This window comes from Chiloscyllium punctatum, chromosome 40 (genome assembly GCF_047496795.1).
Source record: "Chiloscyllium punctatum isolate Juve2018m chromosome 40, sChiPun1.3, whole genome shotgun sequence".
In the NCBI taxonomy this organism is placed as follows: domain Eukaryota; kingdom Metazoa; phylum Chordata; class Chondrichthyes; order Orectolobiformes; family Hemiscylliidae; genus Chiloscyllium; species Chiloscyllium punctatum.
The window spans coordinates 36252855-36278072 of record NC_092778.1 but is presented as its reverse complement, the minus strand read 5'-3'; the positions used below and the strand labels follow the sequence as shown (position 1 = coordinate 36278072).

The 25218-nt window shown below is 39.6% G+C and overlaps 1 protein-coding gene across 1 annotated transcript in view; it reads left to right on the top strand.

Moving 5' to 3' along the window:
- myo15aa (myosin XVAa) overlaps positions 1 to 25218 on the top strand; it is a 147904-nt gene that overhangs the window by 49572 nt on the left and 73114 nt on the right. Inside the window, 13 exon segments of the mRNA XM_072560280.1 lie at positions 239 to 375; positions 1203 to 1248; positions 2308 to 2432; positions 3973 to 4090; positions 6925 to 7100; positions 15851 to 15935; positions 16644 to 16676; positions 18240 to 18321; positions 18927 to 19057; positions 19163 to 19258; positions 20742 to 20977; positions 22559 to 22737; positions 24300 to 24372. Coding sequence (XP_072416381.1) covers positions 239 to 375; positions 1203 to 1248; positions 2308 to 2432; positions 3973 to 4090; positions 6925 to 7100; positions 15851 to 15935; positions 16644 to 16676; positions 18240 to 18321; positions 18927 to 19057; positions 19163 to 19258; positions 20742 to 20977; positions 22559 to 22737; positions 24300 to 24372 — 1517 coding nt within the window.

The window sequence follows — 25218 nt, the reverse complement described above, 5'->3', positions numbered from 1 at the left end:
AATTATTAATAAATGTGCACAATTCTTCAAAGTAACTTGCTCTCACTCCTCATCTAGTATCATCTCTACCCACTGTCTTAACCCTGACCTCCAACTTTCAAGCATAAGCCCTAACACTAAGCCTAGTCCTAACCCAAAGCACTAGATGAGCTTTGAGAAACCACCAAATTGATTAACTAAGCTAGATTAATGACAGAAGTATAACTGACTAATCAAATTGATTTATTGTGCTTATTAGATTCTGACTAGTCTCTTTGGACAAACCAGGAAAGTGATGTCAACTGGGAACAATACTATTAACCGCAGATACCAGGCTCCCACTATAGCAGCAAAATTCCAACAGTCTCTGATGGAACTGGCCGAGAAGATGGAAAGGTACGTTCAGAGCAGGCAGGCAATGTTCTTCCTTTCCCCATCCTGAATCACACACTTCCATTCACTTAACCATCACCCAGTCTGCATTATTCCCCTTCTCAGCTCAGCACCCTGTTCCCCCTAACTGACTAACTCTTTAAACCTAACACCTAGATCTAAATTATAATGCTAAAACTAACCTCAATTCTTGCATTATTGTTCCCTTTCCAACTCAACTCCTCACTAACCCTAATCCTAAACATACTTCACTTACTGCACTTTGGTTGTTCTGGTTACTCTGGTAAACATTAAAATTAACTTTAAAGCGTAATTTTAACCCAGTAAATTCTCCTGAAGTCCTAACCAATGGTCTCAACACAACCAATTCATCTTATAGCTGTTTATGGGATCAAGTGTGTATAAGTTTGCAGGCGTGTTTGCCACATTGAAACATATCCACTCCATTTAAAGTAATTTATTGTTTGTGAAGCACTTTTGATTTTGATTTTCTGTAATAAAAGCAAAATGTTCTGGAGAAACTCAGCAGCTGTAGAGGGAGTAACACAGTTAACATTTCAACTCTAGTTGAATTGAAATCATGTTGGACTTGTACTATTAATTCTGTTTCTCTCACCACAGATATTGCCAGAACTGCAGAGTTTCTCAAGCACTTTGTTTTAATTTCAGATTTCCAGCTTCTGCGGTATTTTGCCTTTATGTAAGATTTTATCTGATGTGATAAGGAGTAATATAAATGTATGCTTGTCTTTATTTCAAGTATTTTTTCACAGAGTGCAGTCTTGATTTGATAAACTTACCATCATAAAAACATGTTCTGTTTTTTTCAGCTGCAATCCTTTCTTTGTCCGCTGTATCAAACCAAACAATAAAAAGGTAAAAGCAACTAAGAGCAGGAAAAACAAGGTTGTCCTTGAAGTCCGAGGAATGTATTAATTGAAGGTCAATACCTCTAGAACCTTAACTGTGGAGCCAAAGGCTACAATGCAGCATATTAGAAAAATTGAAATTGAAAGTGAAAGAAGTATTTAGATTCCTAAGGGACATAATAACTTGAACTTCACATGAGATATGGAGATTGGAACAAAGTCTCAAACTGGGGACACAGACTTCAGTACCAGTACACACAATTATCTATGCAGAGAGAAGTGAGTGTCTGATTAGAACAGGCTAAATTTCAGGCAGAAGTGGATATTTGTTTGAGGAGGCAGTCAATTGAGTAGATTAACACTTTGCTCCAGTCAAATTGATTGCACTCTTTATCCTCCCTTACTTTTCATTTGTTCTAAGATGAGTTTAACCAGTAAAAGATAATTCATTGAGCCAAAGGAAAGTCTACAGCTTGAAAGAAAGGGAAACCAGAGTGAGATAAGAAATTGCAGAGTGAAAAAGACTACTGTAAGAAAAATCTATTGTCACTCTAATTTCAACACAGTGAAGATGCAATGCAATGACAGATCATATGGAATGGATTACTTGTAGTGTATGAGAAAGGGAGAGATGAGCATAGGTGCGCTGATCATCGTAATTCTGCGAGAGTAGGCAGAGATGCAAGGGTCTCAGCTAGTGAAGATAGTGAGTGATTGAGTAACATGGAAAATTCCAGTTTTGACATTCTGTTCGTTTTAGTATCCCTCAATTTGGAAACTGCTGTGACATTCACTGAAAGCTGGATCCGTATTAGTGAGGATGGCATAGAGGTGAGATGTCTTTCTCAGACAGTCCAATAGCATGTTGACACTCATACATGAAGATTCACACTTGAGCAAGATATTAGAATATGTTCTGGAATTGTTTGCCAGCAAGGAGTTAATTTGTGACAGAGGCAAGGGAAGGGCAGAAAACAAGACAAGAATTTACCACAGAGGTTGAAAGAAATAGAAGGACAACCTATCAGATGACAAACTGAGGTGAACTTCTCACTTTCTATCATAGGAGTCCGAACTTTTTGAGGTCGATGTTGTCAGCTTACAGCTACGCTATTCCGGAGTTCTAGAAACTATCCGTATCAGGAAGGAGGGATATCCTGTCCGTATTACATTTGATAATTTTATCAAGAGGTCAGTGTGGGATCTGTCTATGCTGGAATGTTGTTTCATACAAAATTCACTAATTTTTAAATCACGATTTCTACTAGACTTCCATTATCAGATAGGCAAATCTTCAGAGAATTTGGTGACACTGGAGCTTAACTGTGTTCCACTCTTTGGGCCTTGAATTTGATTCCAGTCTGATAATGATTCAAAGACTGTTTATCCTGTTCACTTCAAGAAGCAGAGAAGGTCAATCAAGAAATGGTGACACTGATCAATTTGGATTGTGAGGTCTGTAGTCTTTAGAATGCAGCACAACGTTAACGAAGTAAGTTGAGGAGTTCCACTGCTTTGAGATGATGGAAATAATGACTTAAATAAAAGAAAAACAAATTCACATTTAGACACTGCCTTAAACATCCTCAAAGCATTGCAATCACTCAAGTGCAACTATTGCTGTGATTCAACACAATGAACCTTCAAAGAAAGCTTTCGACACCAGAGAAAAATATCTATAACTGAATGGACAATCTCAGTTCAGGCTCTGACTCTACAAAGATTTAATGTTGGTGCAGGAGGATATGAGTTTGTGAATTGAAGTTAAATCAAGGTGAAACTGAGCATACAGTTCACTTCATGCAGATGTAACTTCTGATTGCCAGTCTGTGCCCTACCCACTGTGTCAGTCTTAAATTCCAATTGCAGCTGTATCTGATTTTCCATGCATTTCAATTACAGGCAGAAGATTTTGGTGGAACCATTTGAATTTTTAATTCATAATCATTGAACTTTACAACTCCCTTTTATTTGACATCAGAATGTGAATGATGCTGTCATGTGCAGCATTTATTGTTCATCTCTAGCTGCCCTGAGAAGGGAGTGTTGAGTCAGTTGTAACACAACTGGTGGCAAAACCATTTCAGGAGGCATTAAGATTGAACCACATAGTGTAAGACTGGAGGCCCAACCCACTGGAATGTAGAGTCACATTCCTTGAAGGACATTGGAAAGGTATTTACAGCTTCTGACACTACAACTACTTTGATTTCAACCCTTAGCCTTTGCTACAACATCCAGTCACATCTGTAACATGATTGTTAGAATTCAAATGGCTGACCTAAAGAGAAGGATATTCAGCTTGGTTCATCATTGCAGTCACCAAAATGCAAAATATCCCAAAGGTAGATATTCTCTTCTCCTTCTTCCACATTGGCCTTCTCTCAAAAACTCTCCTTTGTAGTCTTGGTCCTGATTCAGCCTTAATTTAATTTCCTTCTTCAACTGTCCCTTAGTCTTCCCCAAATAAATAGGCTCCGAGTCAAGTTCTGGATCTCCACTTCAAAAAAGAATATGAATTAAACTGACAGCTGGTAAATGAACTGAGAAATTTTTCAGAAAGGAAGATGTGAGGATGCTGAACTAATAGAGTGGCCAAAGGACTTGCAATTTTACATTTTACAGCCTCCATAATTTGAAAATGTTTTTGTTTGGCAAATATTCATTTCTTATAAATGAGGGAACTATATTGTTGGCCAAACAAGATTAGTAACACAAACTTTTCTTGCAGGTACAAAATCTTATTGGGATTGACAAATCAGATAAAGGCAGACGGAGAGAACTGTATAACCATCTTGAAACAGATTGTACCTGTCAGCAAAGGAATGTACAGCATCGGGCTCACCAAGGTCTGATCAGAAATTTATCCATATGACAATCTCAAATCCACTTTGACATTATCAACTGTTACCGTCCCTTGTATTATAGTTGCCAAAACCAGAATGAATGTAACAGAGTTTTTTCCCAGTGCCATCCATTACTTTTGCTCCCTGTCCTCCTATTTCTGTCCTCTCTTCAAGACATTAATTATTGCTCGGTACAATTCCACAGACACTAACTCTTGCTGGGGTACATTTCTACAGAAACTGAATCTTGTAGGTGTGCAGTCCACAGGCACTGACTTTCACCAGGGACCCAGGTTCGATTCCAGCCTCAAGCAACTGTCTATGTGAAGTTTGCACATTCTCCCTGTGTTTGTGTGAGTTTCCTCCCACAGTTCAAATATGTGCAGGTTAGGTGAATTGGCCGTGCTAATTTGCCCATAGTATCCAGGGGTGTGCAGACTAGATGGATTAGCCATGGTAAATGCAGGGTGAAAGGGTTGGAGTGGCTCTGGATGGGATGCTTTTTGGAGGGTCGGTGTGAACTTGGCTGGCCAAATGGTCTGCTTCCGCACTGTATGGGATTCTATGATGATAATCTATGAAAGCTGTCACTCCAGGAATCAGTCTAGTGAACCTTTGCTGCTTTCCTGTTATGGCAACTACATCTTTTCTTTGGAAAGGAGACCAAAACTACACACTATACTCAGGGTGTGGTCTCACCAATATCCTGTACTGCTACAGTAAAACTTTCTTGTTTCTCTGCTCAAACCATCTTGCAACGAAGGCCAACATACCATTGGCCTTCGTAATTGTTTGACTGTACCTCCGTGCTTGCTTTCAAGACTTGTATGCAAGGACTCCCAGATCATTTTGTACATTAACATTTCATAATCTATCACAATTTAAATACTTCTGTTTTTGTGTTGTGGTTTTCCTACCCAAGTGGGCAGTTTCACACTTACTCACACTTATCCACACTGCCCTGCAATTGCATGCATTTGCCCACATAGTCAACTTGTCAAAATCACCTTGAAGTCTCTTTATATCCTCCTCACCACTCATAATCCCACCCAGTGTTTTGCTACTAGCAAATTTGGAAATATCACATTTGATTCCTTTGTCCAAATTGATGATATATATTTTGTGAATAGCTGAGGACCAAGCACTGATCCATACAATACTTTCCACTCCATAAATGACTGATTTGTTCCTACTTTGTTTCCTGTCTGTTGACTAAATCTCAGGCCTTGCCAGTGTACTTGCCATGTAACTTTACCACATGTACCACAGATACAGACTATTGCTTGAGGTACAGTCCACAAGCACTGGCTGTCAATAGATAAAGTTACACTGGGGCATAGATCCAAAGGTGCTAACTTTCATGGGGTACAGACCCACAGGCACTGCCTGTCATTGAGTTCCACAGATCCCTACCCTTAATCGTGGACAGTCCCAAAGCAATGGTCTGTTTGTTAAGTTATGGTTTCATTGAACCTGAGTCCTGGAGTATAATTGCCTGCTAACTTGCTTTTTGAAGAATATCATTCCATGGGTATTAAGTCTTGTTAGGATATTTTCTACATGCAGTGAGTCTTTGTTGATATAAAATTCCATGGGAATAATTATTTCTGAGCGACAGTTTGAGGGAAGCTTGGCCTTGTTGCTGTATGGTTCCAAAGGTGCTGAGGTTCCTCATTTGGAGAGAGTAGAAAGAAGTTGGTCTTTGCTAATGTAATTCCACGGGAAGGGAATTTTAACTTAATTGACTGTTCACTTTTCATATCATAGAATGGTTACAGCACAGAAGATGGGGATTCAGCTCTTTCTACCTGTGCTGGTTCTCTGCTAGAGTTTTTCACCTAGTCCTACTCCCATGCCTTTTTCTCTATGACCCAAAAATCATTTCTCTTCAGACAAGTATCCAAATCTCTTTCGGAAGCCTCAACTGAATCTTCCTCCACCACACTGATTCTACTCACTGCATAAAACTGACATATATAATTCTAGACAAATTTTATTAAAGACTGAATATTAGGCACTAACATTTGTACTAGCTGGTGTGCTAATATTCAACAGAACAATATTTGGAAACTTTTTCTTATCTGTTCATGAGATGTGCGAATCACTGGCGAGGACAGCATTAATTGCCAATCCCTAACTACCCTTAGGAAGGTGGTAGTGAGCTGCCTCCTTCAAACATTGCAGTCCTTAGCTTGCAGGGACACTCATAGTGCTATTAGAGTGATAGTTCCAGGCTTTTGACTCAGTGACAGTGAAGGAACAGTGATATAGTTCCAAGTCAGAATGGTATGTGTCTTGGAGGGGAACTTGCTGACGGTGATATTCTCATGCATGTGCAGTTCTAGTTTTTCTAGGCGGTAGAGGTCATGGGTTTGGAAGGCGCAGTCTAAGAAGCCTTGGTGTATTACAGCAGTGTATCTTGTAGGTGTGCATTGGTGGAGCAAGTGATGAATGTTGAAGGTGTTGGATGGGGTGCCAATCACGGGAACTGCTTTGTTCTGAATTGTGTCAAGCTTCTTGAATGTAATTGGAGCTGCACTTGTCCAGCTCTTGGGCCTTGTAGATGGTGGGCAATCATTGGTGGGTCAGGAGTTGAGTTGCTCGCTGCAGATTTCCAAGCCTTTGACCTGTTCTTGTAGCCACATAGTTTATATGACTAGTCCAGTTCAGTTTGAGGCTAATGGTAATGCCCAGGATGTTGATGGTGTAAAATTCAGCGCTGGTAAAGTCATTGATCTCAAGGGAGATATGTTAGATTTTCAATTGTTAGAAATGGTCAATGTCTAGCATTTGTGTGGCGTGAACATTACTTATATTGTGATTCGGTTTTGTTTCAGCTTTTTCTCAAAGAGAATTTATATCAGGCCTTAGAGAGCAAACGGGATGGCCTCCTGCTGATTGCCTCCCTGACCTTACAGCGGTACGCACGTGGATTCTTTGCAAGGAAACGTTATATAAAACTCCGGAGAACAGCCATTCAGCTGCAGGCTTTGGCCAGAGGCTATCTCGCCAGGTAGGTGAAAAATCCAGACCCTAAGAAAGTAGTCATTAATGTGGAATCTGCACTGCAGAATTGAGCCGCCATAAGGTTTCAGTGATGGAAGAACAACTTTAAAGAGAAAGTTGTAAAGGGAAAGTAAGCTGCAACATGCTTTTATTACAAAAGATTTACTGCAACTGCTGATTTGAGTCCTGTGAAATATTTTTGCCTTCGCCAGTTAGAACACATCCCAAGAGGGTAAAGAACATTTCAAGGGGCAGAGGAACAGTCAGAAGTCATGGTCCAGTTGGGAAGGAAAAGGATGAGGCCTTGCAATCACAATGTCAGGAGCTCAAATGCAAAATAAGGAGTAGGACCACAAAGGTAGTAATCTCTGGATTGGTTAAAATGCCAGGTACTCATGAGTTTTGGAATTGTCAGATGAATAGATTAACACACGTCCAGAGAAATTATGCAGGATGGAGGACTCCAGATTCTAGGAACATTATGCCAGGAGGAGTCATGTTAAAATTGGATGAATTGGATCTCAACAGATGCAACTGGAATCGACATCTTTGCCAGAAGATCATCTAGTACTGACAGAATTAAAACAAAGTCTGTTGGGGATTCATACATATGTGCTACATTATGGAGAGAAAACAAGGTATAATGTGGGAAATAGCCCAAGAATAAATAATAATTCAGAAATAAAGAACCTTACCAATTTTTAAAGATGCACCAAAGAAAGCATTCTGTTCGAATGCATCACAGCTTGGTATGGCAATTGCTCTGCTCAGGATCGTAAGAAACTACAGGAAGTTGTGAACATGGCCCAGTCCATTATGCAAGCCAACCTTCTGTCCACTGACTCCATCTATACTTCTCACTGCTTAAGGAAGGCAGCCAACATAATCAAAGACCCCCCCACCCCCACTCCAGTTATATTCTCTTCCAACCTGTTCTGTCAGGCAGAAGATACTAAAGCTTAAATACGTACCAACAGATTCAAGAACAGCTTCTTCCCTGCTGTTATTAGACTTCTGAATGGACCTCTCAAATTTTAAATGTAATGTTGATCTTGCTCTCTTTGCACTTCTTTGCAGCCTTAACATTGTATTCTTCGCTCTATTCTGTTACCCCTATGCACTTTGTATGGTAAGGTCTGCCTGTATTGCATGCAAAACAAAACTTTTCACTGCAACTAGGGACGCATGACAAAAATAAATCAAATCAAATAACAGGGGTTAGTGAGTGGGCAAATACAAGCCTGTCTAAGATGGATTTGCTATGTAGATAAATGCTCATGTCATTGTAAATAATAGACAATAGACAATAGGTGCAGGAGTAGGCCATTCTGCCCTTCGAGCCTGCACCACCATTCAATATGATCATGGCTGATCATCCTCAATCAGTATCCTGTTCCTGCCTTATCTCCATAATCCTTGATTCCACTATCCTTGAGAGCTCTATCCAACTCTTTCTTAAATGAATCCAGAGACTGGGCCTCCACTGCACTCTGGGGCAGAGCATTCCACACAGCCACCACTCTTTGGGTGAAGAAGTTTCTCCTCATCTCTGTCCTAAATAGTCTCCCCCGTATTTTTAAGCTGTGTCCTCTGGTTTGGCACTCACCCATCAGCGGAAACATGTTTCCTGCCTCCAGAGTGTCCAATCCTTTAATAATCTTATATGTCTCAATCAGATCCCCTCTCAGTCTTCTAAAATAAGGTTGGTGAATTGTGGACACAAGTTGCCACATGAGAATCTGATATTATATTTATCATAGAAGCCTGCTTTACGAAGCCATCTTGAGAATTTAATTATTCCTGATAACCTCGTACTCAGAAGAGGATGGAGAGGTTGCAAGTTTTGGGACAAGGGCTGAGAAGATGGTGTCTGGGAAGATTTTTCCCATCATTTAGTAGCCTCCTCTGCTTGATCTTGTCCGCATGACACTGCGGTCACATCACCAAAACAGACCACAAATAAGCCACAAAGATGTGAATCTAGGTATCAAGAATCCTTATGCCCAGGGATACATGATATGTATATTGTCAGAATGGTCAGACTCTAGAACATTTTAAGGAAGCAATATTAGATGTTTTAGTGGGCATGTAGTTGCATTAATCCACAGAGTCTGATGAGATTTATTCCAGGCTACTATAGGAGACAAAGGAGAAGATTGCTGCAGTCCTGAAGGAGATATTTAATGCATCACCAACCACAGGTGAAGTGCCAGATGACTAGAGAACAGTTAATGTGGTTCCTTTGTTCAAGAAGGCAACAGGGATAGGCCATTAAAAAGTAGTCAGGCTGACATTAGTGCCATTAAATTATGGGAGAATATTCTGAAGGTCAGGAATCATCTACACTTGGAAAGGTTGGATCAGCACAGGTTTGTTAATTGGAGATCCTGGCTGAATAATTTAATTGTGTTTTTGAAAAGGTGACTAAATATGTTGATGAGCATAGTGCAGTAGATGTGATTTACATGGACTTCAGTAAATCCTTTGACAAGGTCCTACATGGAAGGCTGTTCCAAAAGGTAAGACCCTGCAGGATTCAAGGCAAGTTGGCAAACTGGATCCAAAATTGGCTCACAAATAGGAGGCAAAAGATGATGGTGGAGGGTTTTTTTTGTCATTAGAACCCTGTGACCAGGACTGTACCACAGGGTTCAGTGCTGGGACCCTTGCTGTTTGTTATACACATCAATGACTTGGATGTCTTAGTCATAGAGTCATACAGCACAGAAACAGTCCTGTTGGACCAACCCTTCCATGCCGAACATAAACCCAAACTAAACTAGTCTCACCTGCCTGCTTCTGGCCCATATCCCTCCAAACCTTTCCTTTTTATACATCTATCCAAATGTATTTTAAACAATGTAACTGTGTCTGAATCCCCCACTTCCTCAGGAAGTTCATTCCATACGCGAACTACCCTCTGTGTAAAAAATGTGTCTGTCATGTCTTTTTTAAATCTCTCTCCCATCACCTTAACAATGTCCCCCATCTTGAAATTCCCCACTCTATGGAAAATACAACATTACCTCTATCTATACCCCTCATTATTTCATAAACTTCTATCAGGTCGCCTCTCAACCTCCTATGCTACAACGAAAAATATCCCAGCCTACCCAGCCTTTCTGTATAATCCAGATCTTCAATAACCAGCAACATCCCGGTAAATCTCTTCTGAACCATCTGCAGCTTGATACTATCCTTCCTATAGCTGGGCAACCAGAACTGGACACAGTATTCCAGAATAAGCCTCATTAATGTCTTGTACAACCTCAGCTTGACTTCCTCAAAGAACTGAGCAATGAAGGCAAGGGTGCCAAATGTCTTTTTAACCACCCTGTCTATATGTGGCGCACACTTCAAAGAATTATGTACATGCATCCCTAGGTCCCTCTGTTCTACAAAACTACCCGAGGCCCTACTATAAATTGCTGTACCAAAATGCAATAACTCACATTTATCCAGATTGAACTCCATCTACCATTTTTTAGTCCGTTGCCCCATTTGATCAAGATCCCTTTATAATCTTAAAAAACCTTCTTCACTATCTACTATACCACTAATTTTGGTGGCGTCCACAAACTTATTGACCATGCCTTCTAATGTTCTCATCCAAATATTTATTTTATATAAATGACAAACAATAGAGGACCCAGAACCGATCCCTGTGGAATGCCACTGGTCACAGGCCTCCAGTGTGAAAAGCAAACCTCCATCATTATCCTGTCTCCTGCCATTCAACCAATATCTGTCCAAGCTCACCCTGAATCCCATGTGACCCAACTTTACTTATTAGTCTACTCTGCGGAACCTTGTCAAAAGCTTTACTGAAATCCAAATAAACAACATCCCCTGCTCTGCCATCGTTAATATTTTTGGTAATTTCCTCAAATACTCAATCAAGTTTGAGAGACATGATTTGCCTTGCACAAAACCATGCTGACTATTCCTAATCAATTTTTGCCTCTCTAAATGTCTATAAATCCCATCTTTTATAATCACCTCCAATAATTTACTCACAGCTAATGTCACACTCACAGGTCTATAGTTCCTCAGTTTCTCCTTAGAACCTTTCTTAAACAAAGAGACAACATTAGCCGCTCTCCAGTCATTACGCACCTCACCCATATTTATAGGTTATGCACATATTTCTACAAGGGGTCTCATAACTTCCTCACTTATTCCCGCAATGTTCTAGGATACATTAGATTAGGTCCTGCAGATTTATCCACCTTTATGTTCTCTAAGACCTCCGGAATTTCCTCTTCTGTAATGTAAACTATTTTTAAAACATCAAGGTTTATCCCTCTGAATTTTCTAGACTTCATTTCTTTCTCCACAGTAAAAACTGACATGAAATATTCATTTAATAATTTAATATCTCTCTCATCTCCTGGGGTTCAACACAAAGATGACCTCCTTGATCTTTTAGAGGCCCTACCCTCTCTAGTTACCATCTTGCTCTTAATATATTTGTATATTATGATTCTCTTAATATCTCTTTGGAATATCTTTGGAATATCCTTACCTTATCTAACAATGCTATTTCATATCCCCTCTTTGCGTTCCTGATTTCTTTCTTAAGAATGCCCCAACACTGTTTATTTTGATTAAGAGATTCAGTTGAACCAAGTTGTCTGTATCTAAAATAAGATTCTCTTTTATTCTTAACTAGTACCTCAATATCTTTATTCATCCACTTTTTCCTGAATCTTACCAGCCTTACCTTCACTCACACAGGAACATAATGCCTCTGAGCTCTCGTTATCATACTTTTGAATGCCTCCCACTTATCAGACGTCCGTTTACCTGCGAACAGCCTATTCCAATCAACTTTTGAAAGTTCCTGTCTCATACTTTACAATTTACCTTATTCCAATTAAAATCTTTAACTTTTATAGAAGGCTTATTCTTTTCCATACCTATTTTGAAACTAATAGAATTATGCTTGCTAGATCCAAAGTGTTCGCCCACGTTTACTTCAGTCACCTGCCCTGCCTTATTGCCCAAAAGAAGGTCTAGTTTTGCTCCTTCTCTAGTAGGAGCATCCACATATTGATAAAGAAAACTTTCTTGAACATATTTGACAAATTCTTCCCCATCCAAACCTTTAACACTATGGTCGTCCCAGTCAATGTTTGGAAAATTAAAATCCCCCATTATTATGACCTTATTATGTTTACATATATCTGAGATCTCCATACATATTTGTTTCTCAATTTCTCTCTTACTGTTGGGTGGCCTATTGTACAATCCCATTCAAAATGCTCTTTCCTTTCTTATTTGTAATTTCTACCCATATATTTTCACAGGACAATTTTGCAAAAATATCTTCCCTAGTTATAGCAGTAACATATTTCTTAATCAAAAACACGAACCCCCCCCCCCCCCACTCCTTTCTTGCCACCTTTTCTATCCTTCCTATATCATCTAAAACCTGAACATTGAGCTGCTAGTCTTGTCCATCTCTCAGCAAAATTTCTGTAATAGCGACAAGATCCCAATCCCATGTTCTTAAACATGCCCTCAGTTCATCAGCCTTACCTGTTGGTAAAATCACATGCATTCTTCAAAGTTTCTACTTACTCTGACTCTCTCTTGTCTTTCTTTCCTAATTGACCTCACATTCAGAACCTTCCCCATCAATCCTTCCATTGTCACTGCGACATAGAGTTCCTCCACTCCCCCTCTCTATCAGTATAAAATCTCCCTTGATGGAATAAGCAAATCTCCCTGCTAAGATATTGATCCCTTTGCAGTTCAGGTTCAACCCATCCTTTCTGAACAGGTCTTTTCTATCTGAAAAGACATTCCACATGCCAAAAGCCTGAATCCCTGAACAATACACCAGCTCTTCAGCCATTTATTTAATCTCCTTTATCCTTTTGTTCCTTTCCTCATTTGAATTTGGCATTGGGAGTAAACCAGAAATTACTACTTTTAAGGTTTTATTTACTTAACCTCTTAAATTGACTCTCCTGCTTTAATCTTTTCCCTAAAGATGTCATTCTTATCAGTGAGTACAATCATTTCTGGCTTCTCAATCTCACCTTTAACAACATGTTTGAAATATTGAGAAATGTTTGCAACACCAGGAAAGCAACAAACCATCCTAAATTTATGCTCACTGCCACAGAATCTCCTGTCTATGCCTCTATCAGGAGAATCCCCTATTAACAATTAATCTATTGAATCTCGTCAAATGTTACTTAACATATGAATCATTCCAAGTGTCTAATAACACCTGCCCATTCCATTTTCCTCAGAGAGACTATTTCCTTCTACAGTTCCAAAAACTGAATATCTATTTGATAGAGGAATAGCCACTGGAGACTTTTGAACTACTTTTTAACCTTTCCCAGCAGTCATCCACCTATCTGACTGATCCTGCTGTGTAATAACTTTTCTAAATCTACTCGCCATCTCACTGTGTACCTCATACCTGAATAACATTAAGCCTAAAAATAAGTTTCAATAACACCTTATAAAATAAAGTACCTTTTGTTACCTACAGAAAATAATGTTAAAATGGAAAAAAATAAAATTATATATGTCAAATGTATAAAACTTAAATAAAATCAATCACTTAGCTGATTAACTGAATAAAAAAATGACTCCTCTCAGAGTCATGGAGTGATAGAGACGTACAGCACAGACACAGACCCTTCAGTCCAATTCATCTATGCTGACCAGATCTCTCAACTTAATCCAGTCCCATTTGCCAGCACCCGGCCCATGTCCCTCCAAACGCTTCCTATTCATATACCCATCAAGATGCCTTTTAAATGTTGCAATTGTACCAGCCTCCGCTACTTCCTCTGGCAGCTTAATCCATACACACACCACCCTCTGCGCGAAAAAGTTGCCCCGGCAGTCCCTTTTATATCTTTCCCCTCTCACCCTAAATCTATGCCCTCTAATTCTGGACTCCTCCACCCAGGGAAAAGACCTTGTCTATTTATCCTATCCATGCCCCTCATGATTTTATAAATCTCTATTTGGTCACCCCTCAGCCTTCGATGCTCCAGGGAAAACAGCCCTAGCCTATTCAGCCTCTCCCTATGTCTCAAATCCTCCAACCTTGGCAACATCTTTATAAATCTTTTCTGAACTCTTTCAAGTTTCACAACATCCTTCCAATCGGAAGGAGACTAGAATTGCATGCAATATTTCAAAAGTAGCCTACCAACGTCCTGTACAACTGCAACATGACCTCCCAACTCTTATACTCAATGTTCAACCAATAAAGGAAAGCATACCAAGCTCTTTCTTCACTATCCTATCTACCTGTAACTCGACTTTCAAGGAGCTATCAACCTGCACTTCAAGGTCTCTTTGTTCAGCAATACTCCCTCCTCAAAGAAAAATAATCTTCTGCAGAGCCAATCAAGTGTAGAACTCTCTGGAACAAAACTACAACTTCTTATTTAAAAAAAAGCTATTTTTTTTCAGAAAAAAAAATCGTTGTAATGTAAAATATAGAAGGTTTCATTAGTAAAATTAGTAAGTTTGCAGATGACACAAAAATTAGTGATGGTGTTGATGGGTGAGGAGGGTGGTCTCAGACTACAGTCTGATATTGATCAGCTGGTAAATTGAGTACAGCAATAGCAGGTGGAATTTAATCCCAATAAGTGTGAGCTGATCCATTTTCTGAGGTCTAATAAATGAAGGATTTACACAATGAATGGTACATTCCTGTGGAGTACTGAGGAACAAAGGGACCTTGGTCTACAGGTCCATAGATTCTGAAGGTGTCAGCACAGGTAAACAAGTTGGTGAAGAAGGCATACGGATGATTGCTTTCATTAGCCAGGAAGCAGAATATAGGAATATGGAAGTCTTGTAACAATTTTATAGAACATTGGTTTGGCCACAGATGGAACACTGTTTGCAGTTCCGTTTGCCATGCGATCAGAAGGGCATGAATGCACTGGAGAGGGTGCAGAGGAGATTCACCAGGATGTTGCCTGGGATGAAATGTTTCAGTTATGAGAAGAGATTGGATAGGCTGGGTTTGTTTTCCTTGGAGCTGAGGAGGCTGAAGGAGGATCTGATTGCAACACATTGTGAGAGTCATAGACAGAGTAGATCATGAAAATCTCTTCCCCATGGCAAACATATCTAAGAACTTTTACTAAGTTGAAGGTGAGGCCCAGAGGAAATCTGAGAAAAAAAATTTTCATTCAGAGGGCCGGAGATATTTGGACATGCTGCCTGAGAGGGTGTTGGTGTCAGGTACTCTCGCAGCATTTTAGAAACATCTGGATGAGCAATTAAAATGTTGGGGTATAGTAGGCTCTGGACAAAGTGTGTAAATGGGAATAGTGTTGTTTGTTGGTTAACATGGTTATGGTGGGCTGTATGGCCTGTTTCTGTACTGTATGACTCTATGTAATTTGTGGCAACCAATCTAACAAATTGTCATTTTCTGGAATAATGGAGAGAGTTCAATGAGAAGAATATAAGTGGAATCCTTACTCTAGGATTTATTTTCTCTTAAGAGAGTTGTGCTTCTTTGGAAATCAGTGCAAGTGGGGTTGTTGAATATCTTTAAGGTGGAAGTAGACAGATTCCTGTTAGGGAGGAGAATCAAAGATTATCAGGGATAGATGGGAATATGAAATTCAGAACACAAACAGATGAACCTTGATGTTATTTGAATGGTGGAGCAAGCTTGAAGGGCTGAAATGCTGTTGCTCCAAATTCTTATGTTCATATGTTACCTGATCCTTTCTTTTGCTTTGTTTCTCCTCACAGAAAAAAATTCCAAAAGTTTAAGGAAAGTTTGACCAAAGTACGATCTGTTGTCCTCATGTTTACAAATCGCAGAAGATTTCTCAGAGTAAGTAAACATGCTAAGTGCACAAAATCATTCCAGACTCCATGTCCATCTCGTCCATTTCTGTATGGTCCACCTGGTCCATGTCCCCTAGCCATTTGTGTCCATGTGATCTGTAATGTGAAACATTACTATGAATGTGTGAATACAATAGTCAAATCATCTGAAGACGTAATGTAAGGTCACATGGCAACTGGGAGGTAGTTCTCTCTCGAAGCATGATGTGAAATCTTTTCTTGTATTTTTAAGTAGTGTTTGACACAAACCTCCTCCAATCTTTTTAAAAGCCCCATTCCAAACACAACAAACTAAAATAACAGATAGTGGTTGAAGTGGGTCTTAATAATTATTTGTCACTCTTTCAAGAAGAAATTGTACTTGGTAAACATTCCTAACTAAATCGCCATATCTGATAATAAACTGACTAACCATTTTTGTGGGATTTGCTGCACAAAATCACTATTATATATCGGTGAATACTGTTGTTAAGCTTCAAAGCAATTCATCCTGGAGCTCAATTTCTGATGAAGAGTCCTGAACCACACAAAATACAATGAATTTTCTCCAGAATTTGGATAAACCTCCAACTGCAATGATAACAGGGGATTTGGAAAGTCTGGCAGAGAATAATGGCATGTACATGAAATATATTTAGATCTTTCAAAAATGTGAAATAGCATTTTATTTTTCTTACATTTCTTCTCTTTGTAGCTACGAGAACAGAAACGTGAGAGGATTGATATGGTAATAAATTTCATTTCATATCATTCTTGGTCTGTCTCCCATTACAACTCATACTTGGGTACAGTTCCACGTACAGGGGCTTGATAATGTATAAGCTAGATTCCCACATTTTGAGAGAAACCCTGAGTGATGCAGAGCTTTTAGGACATAAGTTCAAAGTTATCTGTTTTTCTGAAGCACACTTCACCTTCAACATGTCATGTCCCAAATTAGTTGCATGCTGCATCCCAAAATGTTGCTAATGTTTTTGTATCCTTTTTGATTAATTGTTTTCTCCATGTTGAGACTCAGCTTTGTTTGAAAGGTTATTCTAAAATGAGACATCAACTTTCAGTTTTTCGGAATGAAGGGACGCCTTTAAAATTAGATGTCATCCTAACAGGACAGAAATGAGGAGAAATATTTTCTGTCAGAGGGTTGTGGAACTGTGAAACTCATTGCCTCACAAGGTAGTGGGGTTGGGGTTGTTAAATATTTTAAAGGCAGAGTTCGAAGGAATCATATTAGGAAATGGAATCATCAAAGATCATCAGAAGGAGATTAAAATGAAATTTGAAATGCAAACAGATCAGCTTTTAATATATTAAATGGTGAGGCAGGCTCGAGAGGCCAATTGGTCTACTTCTACCCCTTTTTAGATACTTACGAGTCTTGTACGCATTAGGACTGAGACACATCAAAGCAACTTAGGAAGTGAAAAACAAATTATACAACATGAGAAGGTATTGATTGGATCATGGTTGAGTTGGAGATGCCACAGGAACTGTTAACTGTAAATGTAAGTTATCCAATGAAACTCAAACTAGACAAGTCGACTCTGATTGGTCAGGACATTGCCGTGTGGAATGTAGCATGGATTGGCATCTCCATGACCTTTACCTGAATAAAAAAAATGCATTCTGCTCACAAAAAACAAGATACTGGGTGTGAATATACAGTTATGATAAAACATGATAATTCCGTTCCTGTGTAATTCTGAGTTATAAGAAAATTGCATAATAGCAGCACCATTTAAACCAATGGGATCGGAATCACATGAGAACCAATACAGGTAAGGGAAGTTTGCATTCTACAAATAACGGTCTAAATTCTTCAAACGCATTATAGCCAATTCACATTGAAGAAACGCGTGTTATAGCAGAATCAACTGTAAATAGCTTCTAGCACAAACAGTTGAATCACACTGCAAGCCTGACTGGCAAACTTGAATTGGTTATCTATATAATGTTTAGTACAATTGGGATTATTTAGTAAGTGTTATCGAAAAGCAGAATCACATCTATCATTGGGCATGGTGTATTGAGACAAGCTAATTAAGATTGACAGTTAACAGTTCCTGTTGTACCTCCATGCAATCCATGGGCCAACCAATCAGAATCCTTTTCTCATGCTATATGAATTACTGTTCCAATTATAAGTTTGCTTTCTTGTATCCCACTCTGATGAGTGCAAGGCAGAAAAAAACACTTCATTTTTTAAGCAATGTTTAAATTCTGCAGTACCAAGTAATTAACAGTTAATTTGCTGAGAATTTAGTGATAAATTAATGATCTTTTTAACTAGGAACAAATGATGAGGGAAGTGGTGAATGTTACTCACCTGGACATTCCTGCTGAGTTGGCTTCCTTACTCCAAGCAGTAGCAGGTATGGTTTTTGATTCTTAATTCATTATGATTCATTATTCTGTTGTTTTCTACCTCTGTGTATGTCTCTTTCTCGCTACCTCTCTTCTCCTTGTCTTTTTTTTAAACCCATGCCTTTCACACACTCTCTATATTTCTGCCTATTTTCATTGGATATATCACACCAGTAAATAACTCACTTTGCGCCTGACTGCACTGGAACAGTTACATATAAAGTAATCCAGGAGCACAATCTGGAAATCCTCAACTCAAATGTCACAGAAGTTGCAATATTGCACCTCAACTCTAAAACCTGAGAGATCGGAGCTTTAAATACACACCAAGCCAGTGAAATTATGTGGTGATATTCATTATCTGGGGCGTCGGTACCCACAGATTATAGTGATATCTTTCAAGGTTTACTGACAACCTCCGTACAGAAGATACATGGATGAAATCTGCCCACTTGTTTGTTGTTGCTTTACTTTGTGGTTTGCCTTTTAAAAGTCGCAGTACTTGTTGTTTACAACTCGATGAAATATTGTCCCCTTTTGCTCATTGTGAAAAACATGTTGAAAAACATGTAGAAATATGTTGATGTCTGAATTTTCTTTTGTTTTTGTGTAGCTGATAAAGAAAATCAGAATGAATGTATTATCCAGAGTGAAACTCCAAAGGTCCAATCACAGGAACAGCTAGTAATGGCTCTTGATATCAATAACTATCCTTTTTCCAACTTTGTACGGACTCACTTCAAGGTAAATATATGTGGGATCCTGCGCTGATTAGAGCAATAAATGATTTGGAGGAGGGTATAGAGGATGTCCCTTACATTGCTATTGTTGATGCTTTATTTCGTGCAGAAGCACTTATTTGGTATGTTGACCACTCCACTGGATGAAGCACTGACCCAGTCAGAAGAGGATTTGAAAGAAGAAGCTGTTATGATTTTCAAACTGGTAAGGCTGATTGGGTTAACCGTTAGCAAATAGTATGATATAACTGCAATGCACTGGCTGCAGCCCAGAGTGCAATTTAGTGGCCTATTCCTCTGCCTGTGCTCTTGTATTCAGAAGTTACTTGCTGGAGTGAGTCTTCCCCCAGTTTTCTTTGTCATGCTCCAGGCTTCCCCACTTGGTGTTTCTCACAAATAGCTGCAGTGGAAAATCAGGAATTTAGGGAAGTGCAGGCATTGACTGAGAACTTCAAGACTAGAATTGTGCTGGAAAAGCACAGCAGGTCAGGCAGCATCTGAGGAGCAGGAAAATCGATGGTTCGGGCAAAAGCTCTTCATCAGGAATTGACTGAGGACTTCTCTACTGTGGCATTGTCAGTTTTATTTATACTCACAACATATTCTACCTGAAACATTTGATTCATGTTTAGTTTGTAACTCACTGTTGGCATCATTCAAGGATCTGTATGTGGCATTCAGAGAGTATAATGACTATGCTTCTTTGATGTTAGGCACAAATGGTTTCGAAGTTCTCCACTTCATTTCCATATGAAACCAAAGCTGAAAATTGTCCCATTTCAGTTTTAATAGATGTGAAGTTGACAACCTTGCCCATAGAGGTGATGAAAATGATTTATATGGGAATTGTGAATTTCAGAATGATGCAGTGGAGAGATACTCTCCAAAGTTCAGGAGGAGGTAAAAGTAAATTAATTGGATAAGAAAGCTTATAACATACTTAATGTGGGAATACTTGATGATGACCCATACGTCCAGTAGTAAATTTTCCATCTGTCAAAATCTCATCCAAGAACACGAGGAACAAATTGAAAGGTTGTGGTAAACCACATTAACAGAGCTCCACCTGGTGGAAAGGTAAAGTACTGAGCTGTACAAATCACAGGCATAATCCTTTCTCTGAGGAAATGAACTCACTCAGAAAGGTGATTTTAAAAAAAATTTTAATTGGCTTACTGCTTCTGAAAGAAAGAGGAGGTTTGATTGCTAACGCCTGCTGGAGGTTGTGTGCTTGCACATGATGTGGGCAACTGTGCCTTTGTTTGTCTGTTTGAATGTGTATATGTACACATGCATTTGTTTGAATGTAAAAACAAATACCAACACTTCCTGAAGGAAATTGTGTGCCTCTGCTCCTATGAGTATTTACATACTTGAGAGTGTACATTCAAGTGCATGTTTTCATGTATGTGTGTGTACTTTTCTGTGTGTATGTACATGTTTTCTGTAAATGAATGACAGGAGAGGATAAGATTGGATTTGCAAGTCATTTATCTTCTGGACTTGCAGACTGAGCTCACACATTTTGGGAAGTAGCAGTGGTGGTGCTTATTAATTTACAGCTGGGAGAAAGGAAAGGAGTTGCCAAATGCAACAGGGAAATTTCCAGTGTGAGAGATTCCTCCCGATACCAGCTCTTTGCATTTTCATATTTTATCCACTTTAAGAAGCTAATGTTCCTCTTACAGGTAATGAGATTCATGGGTGATCCTCAACTCAATGGCGCTCAAGAAATCCTCTTTGGTGATTACATAGCGCAGATTGGACTAGCTAACCCCAATCTGAGAGATGAAATCCTTGCTCAACTAGCCAATCAGGTGTGGAGAAATGCCAATGAGAAGAATGCAGAAAGGGGCTGGCTATTATTCGCCACTTGCCTCAGTTGTTTCGCTCCTTCTTCCAGGATGGACAAGTACCTGTTAAAGTGAGTAGATGTGAGGCAGGAGGGTAGGGTCAAGGGACAGGGAATGTGTTGTGGGGACAAGGTTGAAGGTGATGTAAGAGTGAACATGGTGGAAGGCTGGGGGTATGGGGATGGGTGGTGTGGGGAGGATGGTGGTGGTGGTTGCAATCATGAAACAAGAGGACTCTATGTGAATCAAAAACTGAAATTGCTGGAAAAGCTCATCAGGTCTGGTAGCATCTGTGCAGCCAAATCAGAGTTATTGTTTTGTGCTGAATGACCCTTCCTCAGAACTCAGGTCACTTGACCCGAAATGTTAACTCTCATTGCTCTCTACAAATGCTGCCAGATCTGCTGAGCCTTTCCAGCAATTTCTGTTTTTGCTTCTGATTTTCAGCATCCGCAGTTCTTGATTTTGTTTTACTCTGTGTGCAATTTTGCCCAAATCTGTTCCCGAATCTTTAACAAATCCTGTCATGTTTCTGTGGAGAGAAAACATAGTAAATATTTCAGGTCCAGTGACCTTTCTTCAGAACTGTTTGTAGTTAGGAAAAACTTGGTAAATGTGCTGAAGATGGGTGGAGGGAGGTGGGGGAAGTAAACCGTCTGTGGAGATGGAGTTCAAAGAGAGGTGCTGTGGCAGTGCTGGTGTTAGACTGGGGTAGACGAAGTCAAAAATCACACAGCACCAGGTTATAGTCCAAAAGGTTTATTTGAAACAGCAAGCTTTCGGAACGCTGCTAGCTGCCTGAGGAAGGAGCCGGGCTATGAAAGCCTGTGGTTTCAAATAAACTTGTTGGACTATAATCCAGTGTCATGTGATTTTTGACACAGTGAGAGAAAAGAAACACAGCTGGGCAGACAAGCGAATAGATAAAAGTCAGCTTGGGAAAAGAATAGCTGCTAATGGGGACCATTGATAGCTGACAATAGGTTGTGGTAGCAACCCCTGTGAGGAGCATTGAGGCTTATTTTACCAGTCATGATTTGGAGATGCCGGTGTTGGACTGGGTTGTACAAAGTTAAAAATCACACAACACCAGGTTATAGTCCAACAGGTTTAATTGGAAGCATTAGCTTTCAGAGCGCTGCTCCTGATGAAGACTAGTGTGTTTCCAATTAAACCTGTTGGACTATAACCTGGTGTTGTGATTTTTAACTGTATTTTACCAGCTGTGGCATTTTTGAAAGTAATTTTAAAGTGGGACTGCTTTTTTAAAAAAAGTGCATTGATTTTGTTCTGGATATTTAACTTACATTCAGTATCAAGATTGATTTGAATAGAACAGACTCTGCAGCCTCCATTACCTGAAATCTTTATCTACACAATATCCAAATGACAAGTACCCAGGCTTACAGTAGAGATATTGCTGCTTTCTTCCAGCTGTTCATTGTGTACCGTGTCATTTTTCTGAGTATGTGGTGTGAAGGTGGAAGTGTACCATAGGCTGGGATTCAAGACATTTGACTAACATTAGACAGATGCAATGCTTGTTACAAGTTGTGGGTAGACAAAGGAGGAAAATCATCTGGAGATCACCCAAACGTCCTTCACCACCCACCTTCTGACATTCTCCTCTTCTCTCTGCCTTTGTCCATCAGGTTTGTTTCAGATCATGCCTATGATGGGTTTAAATCTGTGTGTCAGCACAAGCTCATGCAGGCAATGCAAAAGGCCAGGTATGGTGCGGATGGAGCCAGAAGCTACCCACCATGTCTGCTGGAGTGGGCAGGCAACAAGAGGAAGGGCAACATTGCTTTAAATGTCTCCTGCTTTGATGGTAAGCACAGATTTCCCCAATCGTACAAGCTCAATTCATTTTATCCCATGTTTCTTGCACGGGAATTAAAGAGAAGAGCTTCACTGTGGTTGAACTCGTTTCGAGTCGTAGAGATATACAGCACAGAAAAGTCCAACTCGTCCATGCTGACCAGATGTCCCACCTGCCAGCACACAGCCCATATCCCTCCAAACCCTTCCTATTCATATACCCATCCTGATGCCTTTTACATGTTGCAATTGTATTAGCCTCCACAACTTTCTCTGGCAGCTCATTCTATACACACACCACCCCCTGCATGAAAAAGTTGCCCCTTGAGTCTCTTTTATATCTTTCCCCTCTCATCCTAAACCTATGCCCTCTAGTTCTGGACTCACCCACCCCAGGGAAAATACCTTGTCTATTTATCCTATCCATACCCCTCATGATTTTATAAACCTCTATAAGGTCACCCCTCAGCCTCTGACGGTCTAGGGAAAACAGCCCAGTCTATTCAACCTGTCCCTATAGCTCAAATCCTCCAACCCTGGTAACATCCTTGTGCATCTTTTCTGAACCCTTTCAAGTTTCACAACATCCTTCCAATAGGAAGGAGACCAGAATTGCACACAGTATTCTAACAGTGGCCTAACCAATGCCCTGTACAGCTGCAACATGACCTCCCAATTCCTAAACTCAATACTCTGACCAATAAAGGAAAGCATACCAAATGCTTCTTCACTATCCTATCTACCTGCAATTCCATTTATAAATCCAATTCTCCTGGCTTGGACACCCAGTTCAGGAGGTAATTTGTTCTCTATCAATTCTTTCTCCTTGAGACAATCTCTGTAGTTATAAAGTCAGAATCTTTGGTTAACATGTGAGCTGGAGAAAGGGCAACTGCTTGATTGTTCATCGGCTATTCTAGCAGAGTATTGGCCATTCTGTCAATTGTGTCTGTGCTAGTACTTTTTTCCACTTGAGCCACCCAGTTTAATCACATTTCCCAACAGTATCTCTCCCCATCCACTCCGCTCTAACACCACAATCCCTAGCACTCTCTTCATTTTAATCATTTATGTAGTTTAGTACAATTTTCCACCTTATTCCTGTAGCTTTTACTATCCCACTCAGTCCATACTAACTCATCCTTCACTTACTTAATGCTTTATTATCCCACTTCATCTAATATGAATCTCCTGCTCACTTCCCCATGCTATCTAATACTCTTTTCAAATAGGGCAGGGAATTGGTTGTTTGAGCAACCCTTTATTCAGTCATCTCCCTTTAGAGGTGTTCAGTAAATAATTCTCGCTTTCGTCAGATATTTCCCAGATACTTTACATGGGCAACTGGCACTGTCAAACCTCTGTTCCAAAACATTTTATATTGATCTTGATACTAATTATTTTAGTAATGGTCTTAAATTGAGTTAAGGTTTGTTGCAGGCACACTGACTAGTGAAAATGCTTTGTTCCATTTACCACATCAAACTCCTTAATTCTGATCTGATGTCTGATCTAACCAAATTATAATAGGAATGATAGCAAAGTAAATAACTCTCTTTATCTTGTTTGCAGGTGTGAGCTTTCTGTGTCCAGTGAATTCATGGATGACAGGAGAGGAACTGGGACAAGATATTCTGCGTCACAGGTAACATCAGAGGAAAGAAAAGCAACCATGTTAAAAATCACACAACACCAGGTTATAGTCCAACAGGTTTAATTGGACGCACTAGCTTTTGGAGCGCTGCTCCTTCATCAGGTGGTTGTGGGAATAAGATTGTAAGACACAGAATTTATAGCAAATGTTTACCGTGTGATGTAACTGAAATTATATATTGAAAAAGACCTGGATTGTTTTTAAGTCTCTCATCTTTTAAAATGACCATGTTAGATTCAGTTCTTTCATATGTAAATCGCAAAACTTTTTTTTTTAAAAATTATATTTCCAAGTGAACTTTAACAATGGGTGTCATGTTGGCTCAGATAATGTATTGAAGGTGGGAGTTTCCCTGTGAGGCTGTCTGTGCCACCATGGTCAGACTGATTCTATCTAAAAGACGCATCTACAGAATCCCGAGCAAAGCAAAATGTAATTCTGTGCACACACACACACACGCATACATTCCCACAATACTTTCTCACAGACTTATACCCCTTTACACTGACACTTGTGTATGTGAGTGTAAAGGGGTATAAGTCTGTGAGAATATATTGTGGGAGTGTGTGTGCGCGTGCAGAATTACATTTTGCTTTGCTTGGGAGTTGCATGAATCCATGTGGGATTCTGTAGATGCATCTTTTGGATTGGAGTCAGTCTGACCATGGTGGGACAGAGAGTCTCACAGGGAAACTCCCACCTTCAATACATTATCTGGGCCAACATGACACCCATTGTTAAAGTTCACTTGAGAATGTAACTTTTTTATAAAAAGTTTTGTGATTTATATATGAAAGAACTGAAACCAACATGGTCATTCTAAAAGATGAGAGACTT